This window comes from Lissotriton vulgaris, chromosome 10 (genome assembly GCF_964263255.1).
Source record: "Lissotriton vulgaris chromosome 10, aLisVul1.2, whole genome shotgun sequence".
NCBI lineage: Eukaryota > Metazoa > Chordata > Amphibia > Caudata > Salamandridae > Lissotriton > Lissotriton vulgaris.
In genome coordinates this window covers 794,928,429-794,947,464 of record NC_141698.1, presented here as the reverse complement: position 1 = coordinate 794,947,464, position 19,036 = coordinate 794,928,429, and the positions used below count along the sequence as shown (strand labels likewise).

Sequence of the window (19,036 nt, the reverse complement as noted above, 5' to 3'; positions counted from 1 at the left end):
TTATGATCCCTCGGTCAGTAATAGCTCTGTGTGCAATATATTCTCAGTTGCCCTGTATACACTGTTAGCTTTATACCAGTTTTAGAGTAGAGTCTGCCGTTTTTTCAGGGGTCTTGAAAGTGTAGGCTGTCTATACAATAAAAGTATTTTGCATGCAGTGGAAAAAAGTGAAAAATGCATATTGGGCATGTGAAAACCCCTGTTGTTCCTGGAAATGTCCATGTTTTGTTGATTTCCATTCAAGCCTCATAACATTTGTAAATCCAAAAAATAGTAGATATAATAAAATGGAATCAGCTTACCTACAACTTGTATCTTTACTATTTTTTCTTCAAAACGGCCTGGTTCATAAAGAGATTTTTTAAGAGGCTGCTTTTATTTTTTGCAGATTGAGATCTATGAGAACCTCTACATACAAATGAGAAAGTTTGAAGACTACCAAGTATTTGACAGCTGGTTTAAAGTAGACCTAAAACCTTTCAAAATGGGACTTTTAAACTTTATTAAGAAATGGAGCTGGATGTTTAAAGAGCATCTTATGAGATTTGTAGTTGACAGGTAACTAAATAATTAATGACTTGTGGTATAGCTACTATTATTACCATCTAATGTGCTCTCCTAGGTGTCCAAATCTTTTAAACGTACTCGCCTTCACAGTATAGCTAGATGTAGACATGTTACCGCTTCCTTTTCCAAACCTCCGTGTGAATGTATTTTAAACTTGAATTATCAGGCTCATCATTTTCGTTATTTATTAGCCCTTATCTTTTTTTATCAGTGTCTCGTTTTTTTCCCAACTGGATTTCTTAAATTGGTTTGCTAGGGACATGTTTTTGTTCTCCCACTCATTTTCCTTTCCCCACAAGATTCCAGTGGTGAACCTTGTAGAGAAAGGATAATGCAAAAGAACAAATCATGAAATGCATAACTAGCTAAAGAAGAAATATATTTTGAATTATACTTTGTTGTACTCAGTCCTTCTCTTTGTGCAGTCACCGAATGAGATTTGTGACAAAACCATTCTCTTACCATTAGTGAAAAGCTATATGTTTGCAAGGAAATCCAGGAATCTGATAACCACTGAAGCAAATAAAAGTAAACAACATGGAAGACGTAATTTGCAGGATGAGGTTTTACACATGAACTCACCTGGCCCTTGACAAGTAATTTTAAACAACAAGCTGGAAAGCAATTCTTCATATAGACCACTGACCTACAGAGAGGGAAGGTTCTAGTGGACCTGTGAATGAGAGATAAACTACTGTTTTGTTATAATATATGAGAGTCTGCAATGCAAACATGACATCCATCCAATGTCCTTATTATAAGTGAACTGTGGCATCTCTAATCACCTATAATAAATAAATGGCTTATTTGCTTTTAAGAAATTGGGTTATTGGTTGAGGGGGGGTGGAAGCTCCTCTAGGGCAACCACAACAATCTTTGCCAGTATGAACCACAACCCACAAAAGTCAGTATATTAACCCTTGCTGAACCCTCTAGTAGCTTGGCACAAAACTAATCAGGCTTAAGTAAGAAGGACTGTGTAAAGTAATTATGCAGTACACACACATTATTTAAGTGAAAACAAACCAAGAATAATTCCAACACACTTTAGAAAATTAGAGTACATTTTAATAGGTAAAACAAGAACAACAAAAGTTCCTGCAGTACAACTGACTCAGAATCAAAGTATGGTATGAAATATCCCAATTAAAATCAGTCCTTACCATATTTGTCAACATTTTGACCTCAACACCATCAAACACTATCTACAGATTGGTTGTGATTGGCTTGACATATTGTAGAGCTGCAAGATGGACGTTGTGTTTTTCAGAAGCTCTGTAGACTGTGATTGAGAAGAATTTTGATGCCCTATTTTACTTGGTTTTTGCTGAATCCCTTTAGAAGTGATACGAAGTGGGGCATGTAATGAGTGCCAAGAGGTGGAGTAAATTGTACTTCTGGATGTTTCACTTAAGATTGGTGCTACCTTTTTTTTGGCCCTTGATGCTGACCCATTTCAAAATGATATTTATTGAAGTTAAAACATTGACAAATCTGCTATAGGACTAACTTTAATCAGTATGTTTAATACCATACTCTTATTCTGAATTGTGTTATTTAATTTTACATTCATGTTAGCCACTAGCTTTGTGTATATATGCATTATATATAGAACTTACGAAATTTAATTCAGTTATTGACCGTCACAGCATCATTTCTTGGATTAATCCAATGTGTCTATATAGGTCTTTGTATATATTCAAAGTATAATCTCATTGTTGTTCATATTAAACTAAATTAATGTCTCTATAACAGGCAATCAGTTGATAGCCATCTTCAAATTGCCAAGGAAGTAGAGGCCTGCAATTTCCCAGAGGGGACCATTGTTTAGTTGTATTGTATAACGTTCTGAAAATACAATTTTCAAAATTTTAAATTAAAGTATGACTTCACCATTAAAGCACATTTTAATTTACAATTCATTTGAGTGTAAACAGCATATCTTTATCTGCTCCCAATCTAAAGTTAGCAATTATTCAATGTAATAAGGTAGCCCAGTGATAATCAATAGGAGAGCTAGGCCTTACAACAGTGAAACAATACTTTAGGAGTTTTCCGCTGCCAGGAAATGTAAAACATAAACACAAAGTCTTACTTTTTAAATAAAATTCACCCTGCACAATGAGCCTATAGGGGCTACCTCAGGGGTGACTTATATGTATTAAAAAGGGAGGTATAGGATGGGCAAAAGGATTATTTTATCAGGTCGAAATGGCAGTTTAAAACTGCAATACAGGCTGCATTGGCAGGCATGTGACATGTTTTAAAAGGCTACTAGTAGGGGAACAATGAGAGCTGCAGACCCGCTATCAGCATTTAATTTACAGCCTCTGGCTAAATGGAACACCATTTGCTAGGGACTTACAAGTGAACTAAATTTGTCAATTAGGTGTATTCCAATATTCCTATGATTCAGGGTGGCAACGCAAGCAAATTATCACTGGTTAGTGGAAGAAAAGTGCAGAGAGTCCTGATGCCAACAAAACGGTTTCAGCAGCAGAAGGCACTAATCTGGGGGTGACCTTCAGTAAGGGCCAGGTCCAACACTTCTCAATTTCTATAAGTTATTATAATTGAGTTCAGACATTGCAGTGCCTGCTGCTAGAGCTAGCAGCTTCTGTATAGGAGGTTCAAATGTCGTAATTACAGTTGCAATTTTAACAGGGAAAACATAAAGTGGCTATTTCCTCTTCTAATGTTTTTCTAAAATGAAAAGGTGATTAGCAGGAAAATTACATATTTTTAACAATAAAATACCTTTTTATTGCCATTTTGATAAACGAAACAGTGCACATCTCATCTATCCCCACCTCATCTTCCGCCACCCTGCACCAGTGCAGCAGATCTGCAGAAAGACCCATATGAGTTCAACAGTTATGCATCACCTTTTAGGCCATAACAGAACTACCATTTGCCCCATACCCTCGCATGCTTCTGTGGACAAACCCGTCCTCTGTACATCAACCTCCGCCTTTACCCAATCAAAGGCGGTGCTGAGGAATTCCACCTTCATCTGATATCATGCTTGGCCTTGACTGAGGCAACACCAACCAACGTCTGTACACCCCTTATTCCACCTATATTAACCAGGATCCCCAGGTTCTGGGCTCCCTGCGTGTGAGATCAATGTATCTCCCCAGCACCTGTGTAAGTATTCTTGCTGTTCGCTCCCAAAATGGCACAACGTCTGGCACTGCCATACCACATGAGGATGGGTGCAGCAGAAGCATTGGGGAATAGAAGGTCTGACTGCCTATCAGGTGTGGTGAGGGGTTAAGTAGGTTTATGTAGGAAGTTTGATGGAATAAATCACAACCTAGCCAGTATGACAGTTTCCCTAAGTACATTGCGATAGTCTGTATCATCGAGATCCCCGAATCAACACTACCTTTCAGCTTAAGGGGCCAATCCTATCCAGGGTTTTACATACCAAGGAGCGATATATCTTAAATATCCCACTGCTGCCTATGAGGCCCATCAGGAAGCGTGACTCTAGCAGACTGTAGTTGGGGAGATCTGTAAGTTCGGAGCAATGAGCAGCGAGTACATGGTGGACCTGCAGGTATTTGTGAAATTGTATACGGCAAAGCTGGAACAAGATCTGCAGCTCAGCAAATGTTCCTATGTAGGCACCGCTCCTCACATCGCCTAAGGACTTAATGCCAATCTTATCACACCAAGTAACCCGTTCGAGTCGGGTTGTGTGATTTAGACAGCTTCTGCTCCACAGAGGAATCTGCTGCATTACACTATGTTCCCAATCCATGAAGCGGACCACCGCATGGCTGCATAATAGCACCATTTTTGTGGGTTCTAGCATGGTGATGGGAAAGGAGATGCCATAAAATTATCACAGGACCTTACACAGACCCAGTGAGGCTAATTCTGCTCTATAACTGGAATTACTCCCATCCCCTGTCATCCCGGCATTGATGGGCAAAAGGCATGATGCCCATTAATGGAGCTTAACATCAGCTATTCCCAAGCCCCCATCAAATGTTGAACAACATCACTTAGCTCAAATGATGCGTGGGGATTGCCCCCACCAAATGAAGGACTAAAGGAGAGCATTGAGCTATTTAAACCAGGTGGTAGAGATGGGGAAAGGGTAATTCTGCAGGGCATTGAGCTACCTGGGGAGTAGCAGCATTTTAAACAGAGCCACCCTACCCAGCACGGTTAGTGGGAGGCCGGGCTGGACCAGGACTATGAGGAGTCAAATTAAGGGAATGAGCCTTGTCAGGTAGAAGCTATTTTTAGAAACCCAAGCATCAAAACCTCTTCAGGAACCTCCAACAAGCAAATATTATGGTGGCAAGATCTCTTTTCAGCCCAGGCCACAAGGGGTCAGGTGGTGGAAGTCAGCCTGGCCACCATATTTTTTAGACCAGTATCCTCGTCTTCAAGTTGAGAGATATGCCCCTCAACACAATTCACATAACTTTTCGATGTCCTGGGGCAGTAGTACAACGTCCATCCCCACCTCCAAGACTTCCACATACCCTACCTCCAGGGAGCTCTGGATTGCGTAGAGGATGACTGATACAGCAATATTTTTTCAGGTGACTGTCCCCGCAGAGTCAGAGGAGACTGTCTATGGCAATCGGCTACCGATGTCGTATACTTGTCAGTATGGGACTGTGTATGCAAAGTCATGCTCTTGTCCTTGACCATGGTGTTGCCAAAACGGCACAACCCCACACCACTAGTTTTCCAGAGACTCTGGACAGGGACCCAGTCAAAAATGGGGGAAAGACAACAGCCTGCCCCTCACTCACTCAGTCCCTCACCTGGGGAAGCCCGACCATCCAATGAAGTGACTGCCACAAGGCCAGGGCAAGCAAAGTCTCAGTCTTAGTCTCAAGGGACAGAGATTGCAGGGAGAGAGGACCAACAGCAGTAGCCCCAAGGCTGCTGCATATCCCTCTGCTACACCGCTATGCCAACAGTTGTTGCGGAAACTCTTCACTTGAGTGGCCTCTCCGGGTCCATAGGCAGCAGCAGCAGGCCTGTCATATAGGAGGGGGCCGCAGAAGAGGGGGCCGCAGGAGAAGGTGCTGAGGGTTCAGGCCGCAGGCAGGGCCCCCCAGAAAGCAAAGCTATGTAGACAAAAGGGAACGGAGCAGTTGGGCCCAGTAGAGCGTGGGACATTGCTCCGCACAGCCCAGCAATCTCCCTCGTGGCAGGTAGTTGCTCATTTGCCAGCAAAGGCCCCCAGAGTGGGGGTCACTGGCCTAAACTATACCTTCCAACGTACAGGCTCCAACTCCACCTCCTGCCACGGCCTCAATGGGCGGCCGTCATATTGCAAGGCAAGGTTCACCTCTGTAGTTTCTGCTGTTCACGGTGTGTCTGACCGCATAGGCTGGGTGGTTCACTCAACAAGTGCCCAGGAACCACAGGCCCCAGGGCAGGGCAAAGGATGACTGCAGCGGATGACTGCAGCTGGCAGCTTGGTATTACTGATGGCGGAGAAGGTCCGGAGCATTATTAAAACACATCCACCATCCTGGCCCCCTGGCCACACCCCCAGAAATTTGATATTTATGGTAGATTGTATATTTTATCTGTGCTAAAATCATTAAAGGAATTCTAAAATATCTGCATGTTTCTAAACTATCTGAACCGCAACATTCTTAAATCTGATTACATTAAACAGATTTTAATCTCCTTTTGTCAAAAATGGCTAACTGCTTTTTGGTGTGATGAATTTGACATTCATGATTCAGCTTTTATTCTTCTTGTCTACAGTGTATATGAAAGAACAAGGCACTAAGGATTTAGGTGGTTTGTGGGAAGGGTAATACTGTGCTGTATAAAGAGTAAAATACCATCTGCTCTACATTAAAACGATATTGCTAGTCAACTCAGAATTCCATGACCTTATAAAGTAACAATGCCTTCAGCCTCATTCCTCTATTTGGGAACACAACTCTGTGTGATTTCCTTATAATGTACAGCAGGGGGCACGTCATGTGATATATAATTCCTGGTTCATACAAATATATATGATATGATGTTCAAAAATAGCCGAAACCACAGGCAATCAAGCTTAAGAGACATAGGGGTAAAAGGATTTCAGGAATGCAATTCTTGGGAGACAAGTGTAAAGTCTTTAGGCATGTGATGGTTGTTGCCTTCTTTGGCTTATTTGTTTAAAAAAAAATATTTCAAGAAAATATGCAAAACTGCAATAATTTCTATATTTAAAAGAACACTTTGGAATATCAGCATATGAACTTGTTATAACTCTAGGGAATCTGCATCTTGATTCAATGTCACCCTCATTAACAGTTGTTTTCCCCAAATTCAGCTTAATATTAGTCATAAAGGTAACTCTATACACAGACACACACATACAGACATACACACACCTACCTACCTACCTAAAACCAGTGGGGGTGTCAGGGAAGAGAGGCATGGCGTGTTAGGGGAATGGGGTAATAGACGAAAATACAAAAAAGAAAACATAAGAACGAACTTATCTGCTGCATCGTGCTCTTCTGCTCCTCTCCACTGCAGGCACAGGCTCCCCTGCAGCCTACCCAGATGCTGCTCTCATGCAACTTCAGGATTGGCCTGAGCAACCCCGATTTGCTCTCTCATGGAGACTGGGCGTCTGCCTGCTGTCTCCAACCCAGCAACGCAGCTCGGGTTGGAGACAGCTCAGTACACGTCAGTTTGGCTGTTCTAAGACGGCCGGCCAAGCCAACATGCGTTCTGACAACAGAGCCCACCACTCGCCTTCATCACTGTTACACAAATGGCCCCGCCCCCAAAGAGTCGGCATTGGAAGGAAAAATAAAATGGTAATAAACACGTTTTATTATCATTTTATTTTTCACAATTTTAGGCTGCTGGCAGGGGTGGCGACGCTCCTCTGCCATAGAGGATGAGCCACAGCTGACTAAAATCAACAATTACAAAGAAGAAAAGTCTGTGATCCAAAAACAATTAAGACCATTTGTAGGTCTTTTTCTGCCCTCTAAATGTAAAGGTTATACACCACTCTTAAGAACACTAGAAAGCTATTACTAAAAAGCAACAAGAAATAGAAAATGTTTTCTGAAAATTTGGGGCTCATAAGCTTAAGTACCAACCTCATTGTTGTAGAGCAAGTTTATATTTGCATTATTTATTTATACCCAGCTTAGTGCTAGCTTCAAGGCTTCTCTAGCATTTTTTCTCAACAGTAAAATGAAACCATAAAATGAAGATGGGAGGGGGCATTGAAGAGAACTGTCATGCAGTATCATGAGTTGATTAAATCCTGTTTTTAAGGAGTCTAGTTTTTAATGTCTTATTAAAGGTAAGATTGTCCCAAAGTGATTCGTAACACATTTTGAGCTAGGTAACAACAAAATATCTTTTTTATGGTGGAAATGCTAAATCTTGAGGGGAATCCCCGAGTGATAGTTTCTTCACCAGAGGGACAGTATAGTGGAGGACATAATAATTGGATTATCTTCTGGATTTAGCACTTGGTTTCTAAATCAGAGGAGTTTACTCAGTTACCACTCATTTCTATTCCTTAATGTCTTTGTGGGAGCTTATTCCACTTCCTGAACAAAATTCATAAGAAATATCTGATTAATTTCTCTTTTTAATTCTATTGATTAGGTTTTACAACCCAACAACTTGAAGCGCAGTCAGGACAGTGAATTCAATGCATATACTTATGATTAAAGGACAATCAGTTGGGTGAATAATACATTTCACAATGGATGAGCAGGGAGACAGCACACAGGTGGGATAGAGAACGTGCCACTAATCAGGGCATCGCGACAGGGGGCTCACAGTTCATGAGGTTGGGGGGTGAGAACCCTATATTGCATCATAAGTATGTCTGGGATGGTGCCCAAATGTCTATAGGGTGAGAGGCAGGATGGCCCATTTCAGCATATTGGTCTGTCATTTCCTCACAATAAGCTGCGTCTTGTAGCCATCATGAGACTAGCAGAACACTTTCCTGTATCCAGAACATGGCAACATGTTGCTTAGCTAGTACACATAGTAGGGTGACTAGGCACCAGCAGGGAGTAAGTAACACCAACGGATTGCCCAGCAGGAAGACCTAGCGGAATGGGGCCACTTAAATGCCCAGGTTCTTGGACACTGATAGGAATATTTTAAGCCAGAATGTGGCTAGGCCCAGGCAGTGCCATGATGTTTGTATGAATGCAGAATTGATGAGGCCACATCTGGGATATTTGCTAGTGTTTTCACCAAATTGTGAGATTCTTGCAAGAGAGCAGTAGTGTTGATGTAGATTTTAAACTGTATTACTTTATATTCATAATTGAAAGGGGTGTTTTTAACTTTGAAAGAGTAATATGCCAACGTCTAATGTGGAAGCTGATAACATGGAGAGTTTTCCCATTTGCGCCTGGCACCAGGGAGCATGTTAAACATGGAAGTTGGATATTAGCATACAAATATGAGATACAATGCCCTATATCAGCCCTCCAAATATAACCCTTACAGAGTCTTGTTTCAGGTGGTGTAGCAGGGAATGTAGGGACAGCTTCTAGGGCCACTGACAGCAGTCTCATGTAGGCCGTGCCTTGGCGGGTGCAAAAGGCATGCTGCTCAATAAATGTGTTGTTCACAAAGATCTCTCCCATTGTGAGCAGGCTCGTCTGCCAGAGAAGGCTCTTCATTGTCCTCTTGCCAGCTGAAGGTAGCATAGTACTGTCTGCAAGAGGGAGCAAGTATGGGTGTGTCTAGTTTAGTCCTCGTGACCGTTACCACCAGGGTCGGCTAGTGAAACATCATCACAAGCAATTTGCACAGTTTCTCCCCAGCAACAAGTGTGTATGGGCTATGGCTCTTTCCACCCTGCCATGCGTAGGCATGGTGTGTTTGGCCCAGTATTTTAAATAGGGAGCCTGTGCTGCAAGTTAAAAGATGGGGAAGTCAGGTAAAACAAGGCATCTTGACTGCAGCAATTGTATTAAATCCCCCAGTGTATTTTAGGTTGACCAACTCTCCATATCAAGCGAGACAAGGTCTGCTCCAGCTGATCGAAGAAGTACATTGAAAGGTGAACAGGATCGCAGGACCTTCAAGTGGATCCCCACCGAAACTAGAAGAACAGACACCCTTGCCCTCGGCTGGACTACGGAAATGCCCTCTACGCAGGAATGTCGGCCAAGCTCCTGAGACGACTGCAACGCATCCAGAATGCCTCGACATCCCCACCACAGCCACATCACACCCCACCTGAGAGACCTGCACTGGCTCCCTGTCAACAAGAGGATAACCTTCAAGCTCCCCATCCACGCACACAAAGCTTTCCACAACACCGGCCCAGCATACCTCAACAGACGACTCAGCTTCTACACCCCCACCCGCCAGCTCCGGTGGCCTCGACCTCGCCACAGTCACCCACATCCGAAGATCGACCGCCAGTGGCGGATCCTTCTCCCACCTCACCGCCAAGACCAGGAACAACCTCCCCACCAACCTACGGCAGACCCAAGACCTACTGACCTTCAGAAGACTCCTCAAGACCAGGCCCGGACTGGCCATAGCGGGTACTGGGCAATCCCCTGGTGCGCCGCAAGGGTGGGGGCCGGTTTTGTTACAGGGCCGTTTTTGCAGCATAGCAGCAAAATCGGCCCTGCAAAAAAAATCGGCCGAAAACCGTCCCTAGCAAAGTGCTTAGCGGCACCTCCACACCCCCACCTCCCCTCCCTGAGTGGGGAGGAGGGGGGGGGGCGGCCGAGTACTTTGCCAGGGCAAGTTTTGGTTCCCAGTCCGGCCTTGCTCAAGACCTGGCTCTTCGATCTCTAGCAGCGCCCCCCCCCCCACCCCGCCGCACCTTGAGACCCTCACGAGTATGTAGTGCATGTTATAAGTGTCTTGATTGATTGATTGATTGAATTAGAGAAACAATACAAAAATTTAGGGAGTGCCACCATCTTAATTAACAAGATCTTCCCCAACAAGGATGGCAGTTGTATCCATTATTCTATGTTAACGTTGACCTTATCACGGGTGGTGTTGAAATTGCTGCTGATCGATTATTCATAATCGTGGAAGATCCATATCCCAATATACTATACACCATCATGGCTCCATTATAGAGGATATTCTGGAGAGGGAACAGAGCAGTCATCCATGAGTAGAAATATCTTCAACTTAGACCAATTGATGTGGAGCCTAAAGTATCCCCCGAAATGACATCACAGATAGTGGGAGCGAGATTAGTATTTGGGTGTTGAACGTACAAAAGGATGCCATCTGCATAGTGGGAACAGATCAGGGATTTACTGCCAAGATACAGCCCATGATGCAATTGGAACTTCCACATATTGCAGGCCAGAGGCATTGTAGCCAGGGTAAAGATTACTGGGGATAGGAGGCACTGCCCACTTCAAACGAATGTTTCTTTTTCCCGCTTCCCGTGACCTCGCATGTTGTTACAACGCGGTTGTTACAATGACCACGTTGTAACAACGCATACCGTTACCCCGCAAGTCGTAACAGCTACTTGTGGAGGGGGGTGCTGGATGTTGGAATAGTATAATTTACTATTCCAAATCCAATTGGTGCAGATAGTAAGGAAGGTGTTGGATTTTGAATTCAACACCTTCTCCCCCCTCCGCAAGTCATTTTTTTTTTTACGACTTGCGGGGTAATAGTATGAGTTGTTACAATGCGGTTGTTGTAAAGACCGCGTTGTAACAACATGCGGGGTCACGGTTTCATGGTCAGGGTTGTTTACTCTTCAAATACGGGTGAATAGAGTTTATTCACACAGGCCCTAGCCATAAGGACGGTCATTCTTAAATGGCTGAGGAAAATTGCCTGGATGCTCCCCCCTAGACACCCAGAAAACCGTAGTCCAGGCGCTTATTACTTCTCGCCTGGACTATGGTAACATCTTTCTTCTGGGGGCTAGCAAAGAGGTAATCCGTAAATTACAGACTGTCCAGAACATGGCAGCGCGTCTGTTATGTAATTTACCCTTTAAATCCTCCACCTCCCCCTCTTTGCGTAGCCTTCATTGGCTCCGCATTGAAAGTCGCTCTAAATTTAAGGCGCCTGTTACACTCATAGAATCATCTGGGGTCAGGCACCTCAATATCTAACATCCTTGATTCATCTGTACGTCCCCTCGCGCTCTCTGCGGTCATCCAACCAACACAAACTCCAGATTCCCAGAATTAGGAGAGCCAGAACGGGCGGTTGTTCATTTGCCTTCTTAGCCCCGACCCTGTGGAACTCTCTTCCTCTTCCTCTTCAAACGGAATCTAACCATCTTACTTTCCGCAGGGATCTTAAAACCTGGCTTTTCAATCAATAAACGAGTCTGCAGGCACACTCCCTCTGTCTTTGGTTTAGCGCCAGGAAACCTTCGGGTAGCTGCGCGCTTTATAAGATTAAATATAAATAAATAAATAAAATATATTTTACAAGCTATATGTATTTACCAGACCGCTTCTGTGGAGTACCTCTTTCATCTATGACCAGCCTAGAGAATACAGCGCTTTCTCCCCATCAAATAGAATGTCAACCAATGGAAGATGTGGGACAACTCTGTGAAGAATGGCCATTAATGTACAGAGATTAAGAGGTAGAGCATTGTGGAATGAAACCACACTGATCTGGTAATACCAGGAAGTGCATTAAGGGTTGAAGCTTTTAACCCCTTCGATGCTCATGACGAGCTCAGCTCGTCATGAGGCACAGTGGAGCTGTGCTGATGACGAGCTAAGCTCGTCATGAACAATGGGCTCTACAACAATTCAGCACCGGAGGAAAATATCTCTAGCAGCCAAGATGTTAAGTAAGAATCTTGGTGATTATTTTGTTGTCAGTGTATAGTAGTGACCGGGTTCTATAGGAATGAATCTCAGTGGTGCCGTTGTTGGGTTTAAGGAGGAACTTGACTGTGGCTTCCATGGGTGGATTGGGGAGGATCCCCTTAATGATTGTCCCTTTGTACATATCAAGACGTCTTGGGGAAAGGGTATTGATAAAGGTTTTTTAAAAGTCAACTAGTAGACTGTTAGAATTGGGGGTCTCTTGTTGGCCAAGGTATGCACCTTTGTCCAAGTAGGTACACTTGCCTCTAGTCAGGACAAGTGGATTACACACTTTAGATAACCCCTGCTCACCCCCATAGTAGCTTGGCACTAACAGACAGGCTAATCTCAAAAGTAATGTGTAAAGTATTTGTACACAAACATACAGTGATACAGTGAAAACACCACAAATGGACACCGCACCAGATTAGACAAATAAAGTATCTTTCTTTAAACCAAACAAGGCTAAAACGCCAAAAATCCCACATACACAATTCAAAATATTACTTTTAAAGTTTTCAGGAAACTTGGTCCATAGAGAATTATGCATGCATGATTTTACACCAACGTACCTGTAGATGAGTCAAAATTCACAAGGCCAAACATTCGCAGGAATGGGAAGCACTCCAAAACACAGCAATGCATCAGTCTGCGATTCCTTGGGGAGGCAATGCAACAGTTCTGCTGCACGCAGAAGAAGTGATGCATCGAATCAGGACTGTAGGTGGAAGTTAGGCATCAAAATCCAAGATGTTTCTTGTCCACGGGTGATGTGTGGAAAAAAGTGGTGCTCAAGTATGATGCATGACACACAGGAGTTGATGCCTCACGTCATCTGGTGTTGGTTCAGAGAGGCTGTCTGCTGTTTGGTGGGGCTTGGCGAGGCATTGCGTTGTCTGGCGTCAGTTCCGATAGGTTTGAAGCCATGCGGTTGAACATTGTGAGGCTTTGTATCGTCCCAGAGATCAGCTCTAAAACCCACTTCTGATGCCCTGTCACTGGAGAGAGGCACCTTATGCAAGGGTAGGCCTCACAGATGGCAAAGTCCAGCAGCACAGCAGAGTTGCAGGAAGTCTTTTGTGTCTCCGAGACTTCCTAAGAGGAGGCAAGCACAAACAAGCCCTTGGAGAAACTTCACAAACAGGATACACAGCAAAGTTCAGTCCTTTGTCCTCTACTTGGCAGAAGCACCAAACTGCAGGCCAACCCAGCAAAGCACACGCAGCAAAGGGGCACTACTCCTGATCACAGCTCTCCAGCTCTTCTCCTTGACTGAGGTTCCTCTTGATTCCAGAAGTAATCTAAACTCCTGGGTTTAAAGGCCCAATACTTACACCCCATTTTGTCATTGTTCTATTTGTGGCAAGGGTCTCTGAGCCCAGTCCAAACCACTCCTGTCCTCCCTCGTCCAGCATGACCACAGGAGGTGGAGACAGGATTGTGCATAAGAGACACGGCCTATTCAGGTGCTAGTGAAACTCCACCTACCACTCTAAGAGCAGACCAGGTCTATTCATCCAAGTGATGAGTGGCACAGGCAAACCAGGACACCTCTCAACCTCCCTTGTGACTGTCTAGAGTGAATGCACAGCCCCAGCTCCTGTCACTCCAAAACCAGACTCTGAATAAACAAACAATCAGAGGCACACTGAATTGTAAAGCAAGATAATGCCCACTTTCTAAAACTGAAATTTTCAAACACACAATCTAAAAAACCCTTTACCAAAAGCTGTGCTATTAAATTCTGCATTCAGAATGCGTAAACTACATTTCTCTATCTTGTCCAATTGGAAAGTTACACTTGTAAGATGTTACAGTGCAGCTCCCATGCTATCCTATGGGACAGAAAGCCTTTTAAAAGTGTATATTTACATTTTCAGTATTTCACTATCAGAACATCTAAAACACACCAGTACATGTCCTACCTTTCACATACACTGAACCCTACACGTGGGAGTACCATAGGCCTCATGTTAGAGTGTCTTCCATGTAAGAAAAGGGAAGGTTAGGGGCTGGCAAGTGGGTGCACTTGCCAGGTCACCATGGCAGTTACCAACTGTTCATCCAGAACCTTCAGTGGCAGGTATGCAACACATTTATATGGCCACTCCCGTGGGTGGCACAATAAGTGCTGCAAGCCCATTAGTAGCATTGATGGCCCACTCAGTACACTTTTCTAGGGAATCAAATATGCCAATCATCGAAAACCAATTATAATCATAATTTACACAAAAAAGTGCATATGCACTTTAGCATGGATTAGCAATGGTAAAGTGCCCAAAGTCCTGAAGCCAACAACAACTGGTCAGGAAGAATAGGAGGAAGAAGCAAAATGTTTGGGGATAACTACAAAAGGTGCCAATTCCAACGTAGACCATCAGCACCGGCAGCTTTAATGACAAGAAGGCTCTTAAAGGCGCTTTTAATATCCTCTGTTATTGGGGAGTTTATGATGTCCTTGGCCTCACTGTCTAACCATGTTAGCATGACCTGGTCCAGATGGGTTACCATATCCTAGTAAACGCTACAAGGTCTGGAAGTGTAGAGTTGTTCACAGTACAACTGGAATTGATTTAGTTTTAAGAGGGTGTCAGTAGTGGCATTTCCCGCATCACAGTTGAGGGTACTGACAGCTGCATGCCCGTGCTCATGGCAAGGGTTATACCCTATCACCCTCACTAAACGCCTTTACCCAGGTGTCCTGACATAGGTAAAAGACCTCCCGCTACACCTCTTCTCTGTATTCCTGCAGTGTTTCATGCAATTGAGCCCTAACTTCTGTAGTGAAGTTTTGTTCCAGGCACCTAAGTTAGGACTCCAGTTGAAAAAGGCAGGATTTAATTGATTTGAGAACACTGGCACTTTTAGATATTCAGATCCTACGAATGTAGGCCTTACAGGCCACCCAGAGAGTAGCATTGCCATTTACAAACTTATCATTCAACCAAAAATACTGAAGGATGGCGGACTAGTCTTAGCTGTGGAAGACCTCTGCGTGAAGCTTTGTGCCATGCAGCCTCCATGTGTAAAACTGAGATAGAGGGGTGGGTTAGCAGTGCTACCATTTGACTGGAGAATGGTCAGATAGGGTGCAAGGAAGGATTTCTTTACTACTCATTCTATGCATGAGGGTATTCAAACGCAACCACATGTCCAGTCATGATAGGGTATCATGCACTGGTGAATAGTGTGTGGTGCTCTTGATTGGGATGGAGCAGTCACCACATGTCCAACAAGTCATAATGCTAAATAATATGAGTGAATGCCACACTGTTGTGCGACTTTGGGCTGATAACGTCTGAAGATCTATCATGCAGCATGGAAAAGGTGAGGTTGAAATCTCTCCTCCACCCCCCCACTGTGGGCCGGTCCCAATACTTGGAGCATAACTGCATAATGTCGGTTCAAAAGGCAGGATTGATGATGGTTGGCAGTAGATGTAAACTAATTGATGTCCCCATCTAGTGTGCCAGCTAGTACCATCAGCCTGCCCACAGTGGCTGTGATTTGTTCTATGAGAAAATAATTAACAGTTTTCTGAATTAGACTGACCACCTCTCTAGAGTAAGTTAAATATGAGGAAAAATAGCAATGGGCGCACTAGGGGGGAGGCAAATGTTGGAGTTCCCAAGGGTGAGCCGTGAGCCTCTTGAATCATGGCAACGTCAGTTTTATTATAGTTCAGGTATGTCAACACCCATCTAGCTTTACAGGAGCTATCTATTCCAAATCAGAAAAGTAACCAAGTGGAGATTTGATATAGAGATCCATTTGCATTAGTGTGTGGACTGTACCCCTCATAGGCCAGCTAACAGTGTGAATTGTAGAGTATGTTTCTGAGTATCTATGATTGACTATGTAAACAAAAAGGAGACCACGACAACCAACAACAGCAAGCCACTACTTACCTCCCATCCCCAAACATCGGCGAATGTCCCCTGCACAATAAAGAAGACTGAAATAAGAGGAAATAAAGAAACAAACCGATCATTGACAAGAAAGGGTCCACAGACAATAAATGTACTAAAAGCTGAGGATGATGCCCAGCGAATACTGCATTGCCCTGAGCAAGTCATTAGAATACTCATTGTCACAGAACATGTGCACCCAACGCTGATGATTCTGTTTACAAAGGACAAACCTTCCAGAGGCACCACTGCAGGGCACCACACTGCACAGAGAATCTGATACTGGGCTGTAGTGATGTGAGTTAGCTGCAAGTGGAGACCTGGGAATGTTATACTTCCAGAAAAGATCTTGGTAGTGCATCATGTGGTGAGAGGCTAGTGGGAAATGATCATGGGAATCATCAAGTGAACAGATGGGGAAGCAGTTAATCATTGTTGCTGAGGGTGGAGGTAAGGTGCTGCCCCCTGCCATGGGAGGAAGTAGGAATGGAAGGACCAGTGGACCCTACCCCGTCTGCAGAGATGTGATAGTCAATAAATTCAAGAACAGTGGCAGGTTGTATAAAAAAGTGAGTTTTACCTCTGTAGACAAGGCAGTACTTGGCCCAGAAAAGCATGGAGTATTTTACTGACTGAGATATGAAAATACTTTTCAACTCTTGAAAGGAATGATGGGCCAGCTACATCGCAGGTGTGAAATCCATATAAAAGGATATTTTCGATCTCTCATATTCAGGATCGAGGTTGTCCCTCTTTAGCTGCAAAATCCGGTCCCCATCTCTGTAATTTAGTGCGAGTGTAAAATGCACCCTTTCAACTATTAAAACTACAGAAACAATGTGTTTCAGCAAAAATAAAGTGTCCAGGAGGGTTTCCACAAATAACTGTTGTAGTGGGACCTGTCTTCCTGGTCCTCATTTTCAGCTTTAATGACTTTATGCTTTGAAATGAGGTGGGCTGTGATGTGGGGGCTGACATTATCATGGAGGATCACATCGATGGGACTTGGAGGCGAAGTCCAGCATCGAGAAAGAGGCACAGAGTTGGGGTGATTCATCAGTTCCGAAGAGCTGTGAAAATGAGTCTGGCATCGTTGATGAGGCTGCATTGATGCAGGATGTGAGGGCCTGCACAAAGGAAGCATCACGCAGCAGCGGTTCTGAAGGCATTGTGAGCTGCAGAGGTGATGCATGTCTTTGCAACTGATCCAGTTGATGTAGCAGTTCAGATTGATCTGTTCTGCCTGGTGTTGTGATGCTCAGCAGTGGAGATGTCAGTTCTGCTGTATCCAGAGAGGCTGGCATTGCACCTTAAGCCCACTTCCAAGGGTCCTGGACTGGGGTAGCAACACTTTGCAGGGTTGAGTGGTGGATGGCAGAGTCCAAGTGCAGGAGCAAGGTTTCTGGAATCGAGTTGTGTTCCTGAGGCTTTAGATCAGGAGGGTAGCCAGCTAGTCCTAGGACTCACTCTGGGTCCTGGGTTCAAGAGATGTAGGTCCAGCTCTTCTCACCCAGGCAAGAGAGCAGCAGGTCCATGCAGCAGTCCTTCAGATCAGCAGTCCAGCAGAGTGGCAGTCCATTCAGCTGCACAGCAGTTCTTCTTCCTGGCAGAGTATCCACAGATCCAGAAGTGTACTTAAGTGAAGATCTCTGAGGTCCAGTATATATATACACCCAGTGGCACCTTTAAAGTCGGAAGAAGCTTCTAGAGGCAGGCCTTTGAAGTGTTCAGATGCCCTCCCTTCCCTGGCTCCAGACTAACAATAGGGGTGTATGCAGTAATTTGTGTGGAGGCAGGACACAGCCTATTCAAGTGTAATTGTGGTTCTGCCCAGCTCTTCCCTTCTATCCTGCCAGTGAAGGCCCATCCAAGCACACCTAAGCTCCCCATCATGTGTGGCTGTTTAGGAGGAATGCACAAAGCCAACTGTCACCTCACCCAGTCATATTACCTAGAGACCGGCTGCAGGCTCAAATGGCTATGGCAGAAAAATGTTAACTTTCTAAAAGTGACATTTTCAAAATTGTAATCTAAAATCCAACTTTACCATAAGTTAGGATTTTTCATTACAGTTACAGAGACACCAAACATGAACTGGTCACTTGATCCCATTTGGAAATTATACTTGTAAAATATAATAAGGTAACTCCAATGTGATCCTATGTGAGAGGTAGGCCTGGGAATAGCGAAAACAACTTTAATATTTTTTTATGGTCACTTGATCCCATTTGGAAATTATACTTGTAAAATATAATAAGGTAACTCCAATGTGATCCTATGTGAGAGGTAGGCCTGGGAATAGCGAAAACAACTTTAATATTTTTTTATTACTACCAGGACATGTATAACTTAAAAGTGCATGTCCTAATATTTTTTAATACACTGCATCCTACGTTCTGGGTTAACCTAAGGGTGACTCATATGTATTAAAGTGGAACGATTGGGCATGGCAAAAGTTTTATCTTGCCAGGACAAAATGACACTTTAAACTGCACACACAGACTGCAGTGGCAGGTCTGAAACGTGTTTAAAGGTCTACTTAAGTTGGTGGCACAATAGTGTCTTGCAATTCAATTACATACGCCAATTTGATATAAGGCAATCTAACCATGTTTTAAGGACGGAGCACTAGCACTTTAGCACTGGTTAGTAGTGGTAAAGTGCGCAGAGTCCTAAGAACAGCAAAAACAAATTCAGAAAAATAGGAGTTATGAAGGCAAAATGTTACGGGGAAACCATGCAACGGCT

General features: G+C 43.9%; 1 protein-coding gene across 1 annotated transcript in view; it reads left to right on the top strand.

Moving 5' to 3' along the window:
• DNAH11 (dynein axonemal heavy chain 11) overlaps positions 1 to 19,036 on the top strand; it is a 3,435,931-nt gene that overhangs the window by 936,594 nt on the left and 2,480,301 nt on the right. The window contains exon 18 of the mRNA XM_086939827.1: positions 389 to 558. Coding sequence (XP_086795953.1) covers positions 389 to 558 — 170 coding nt within the window. The remainder of the gene's footprint in view (positions 1 to 388; positions 559 to 19,036) is intronic.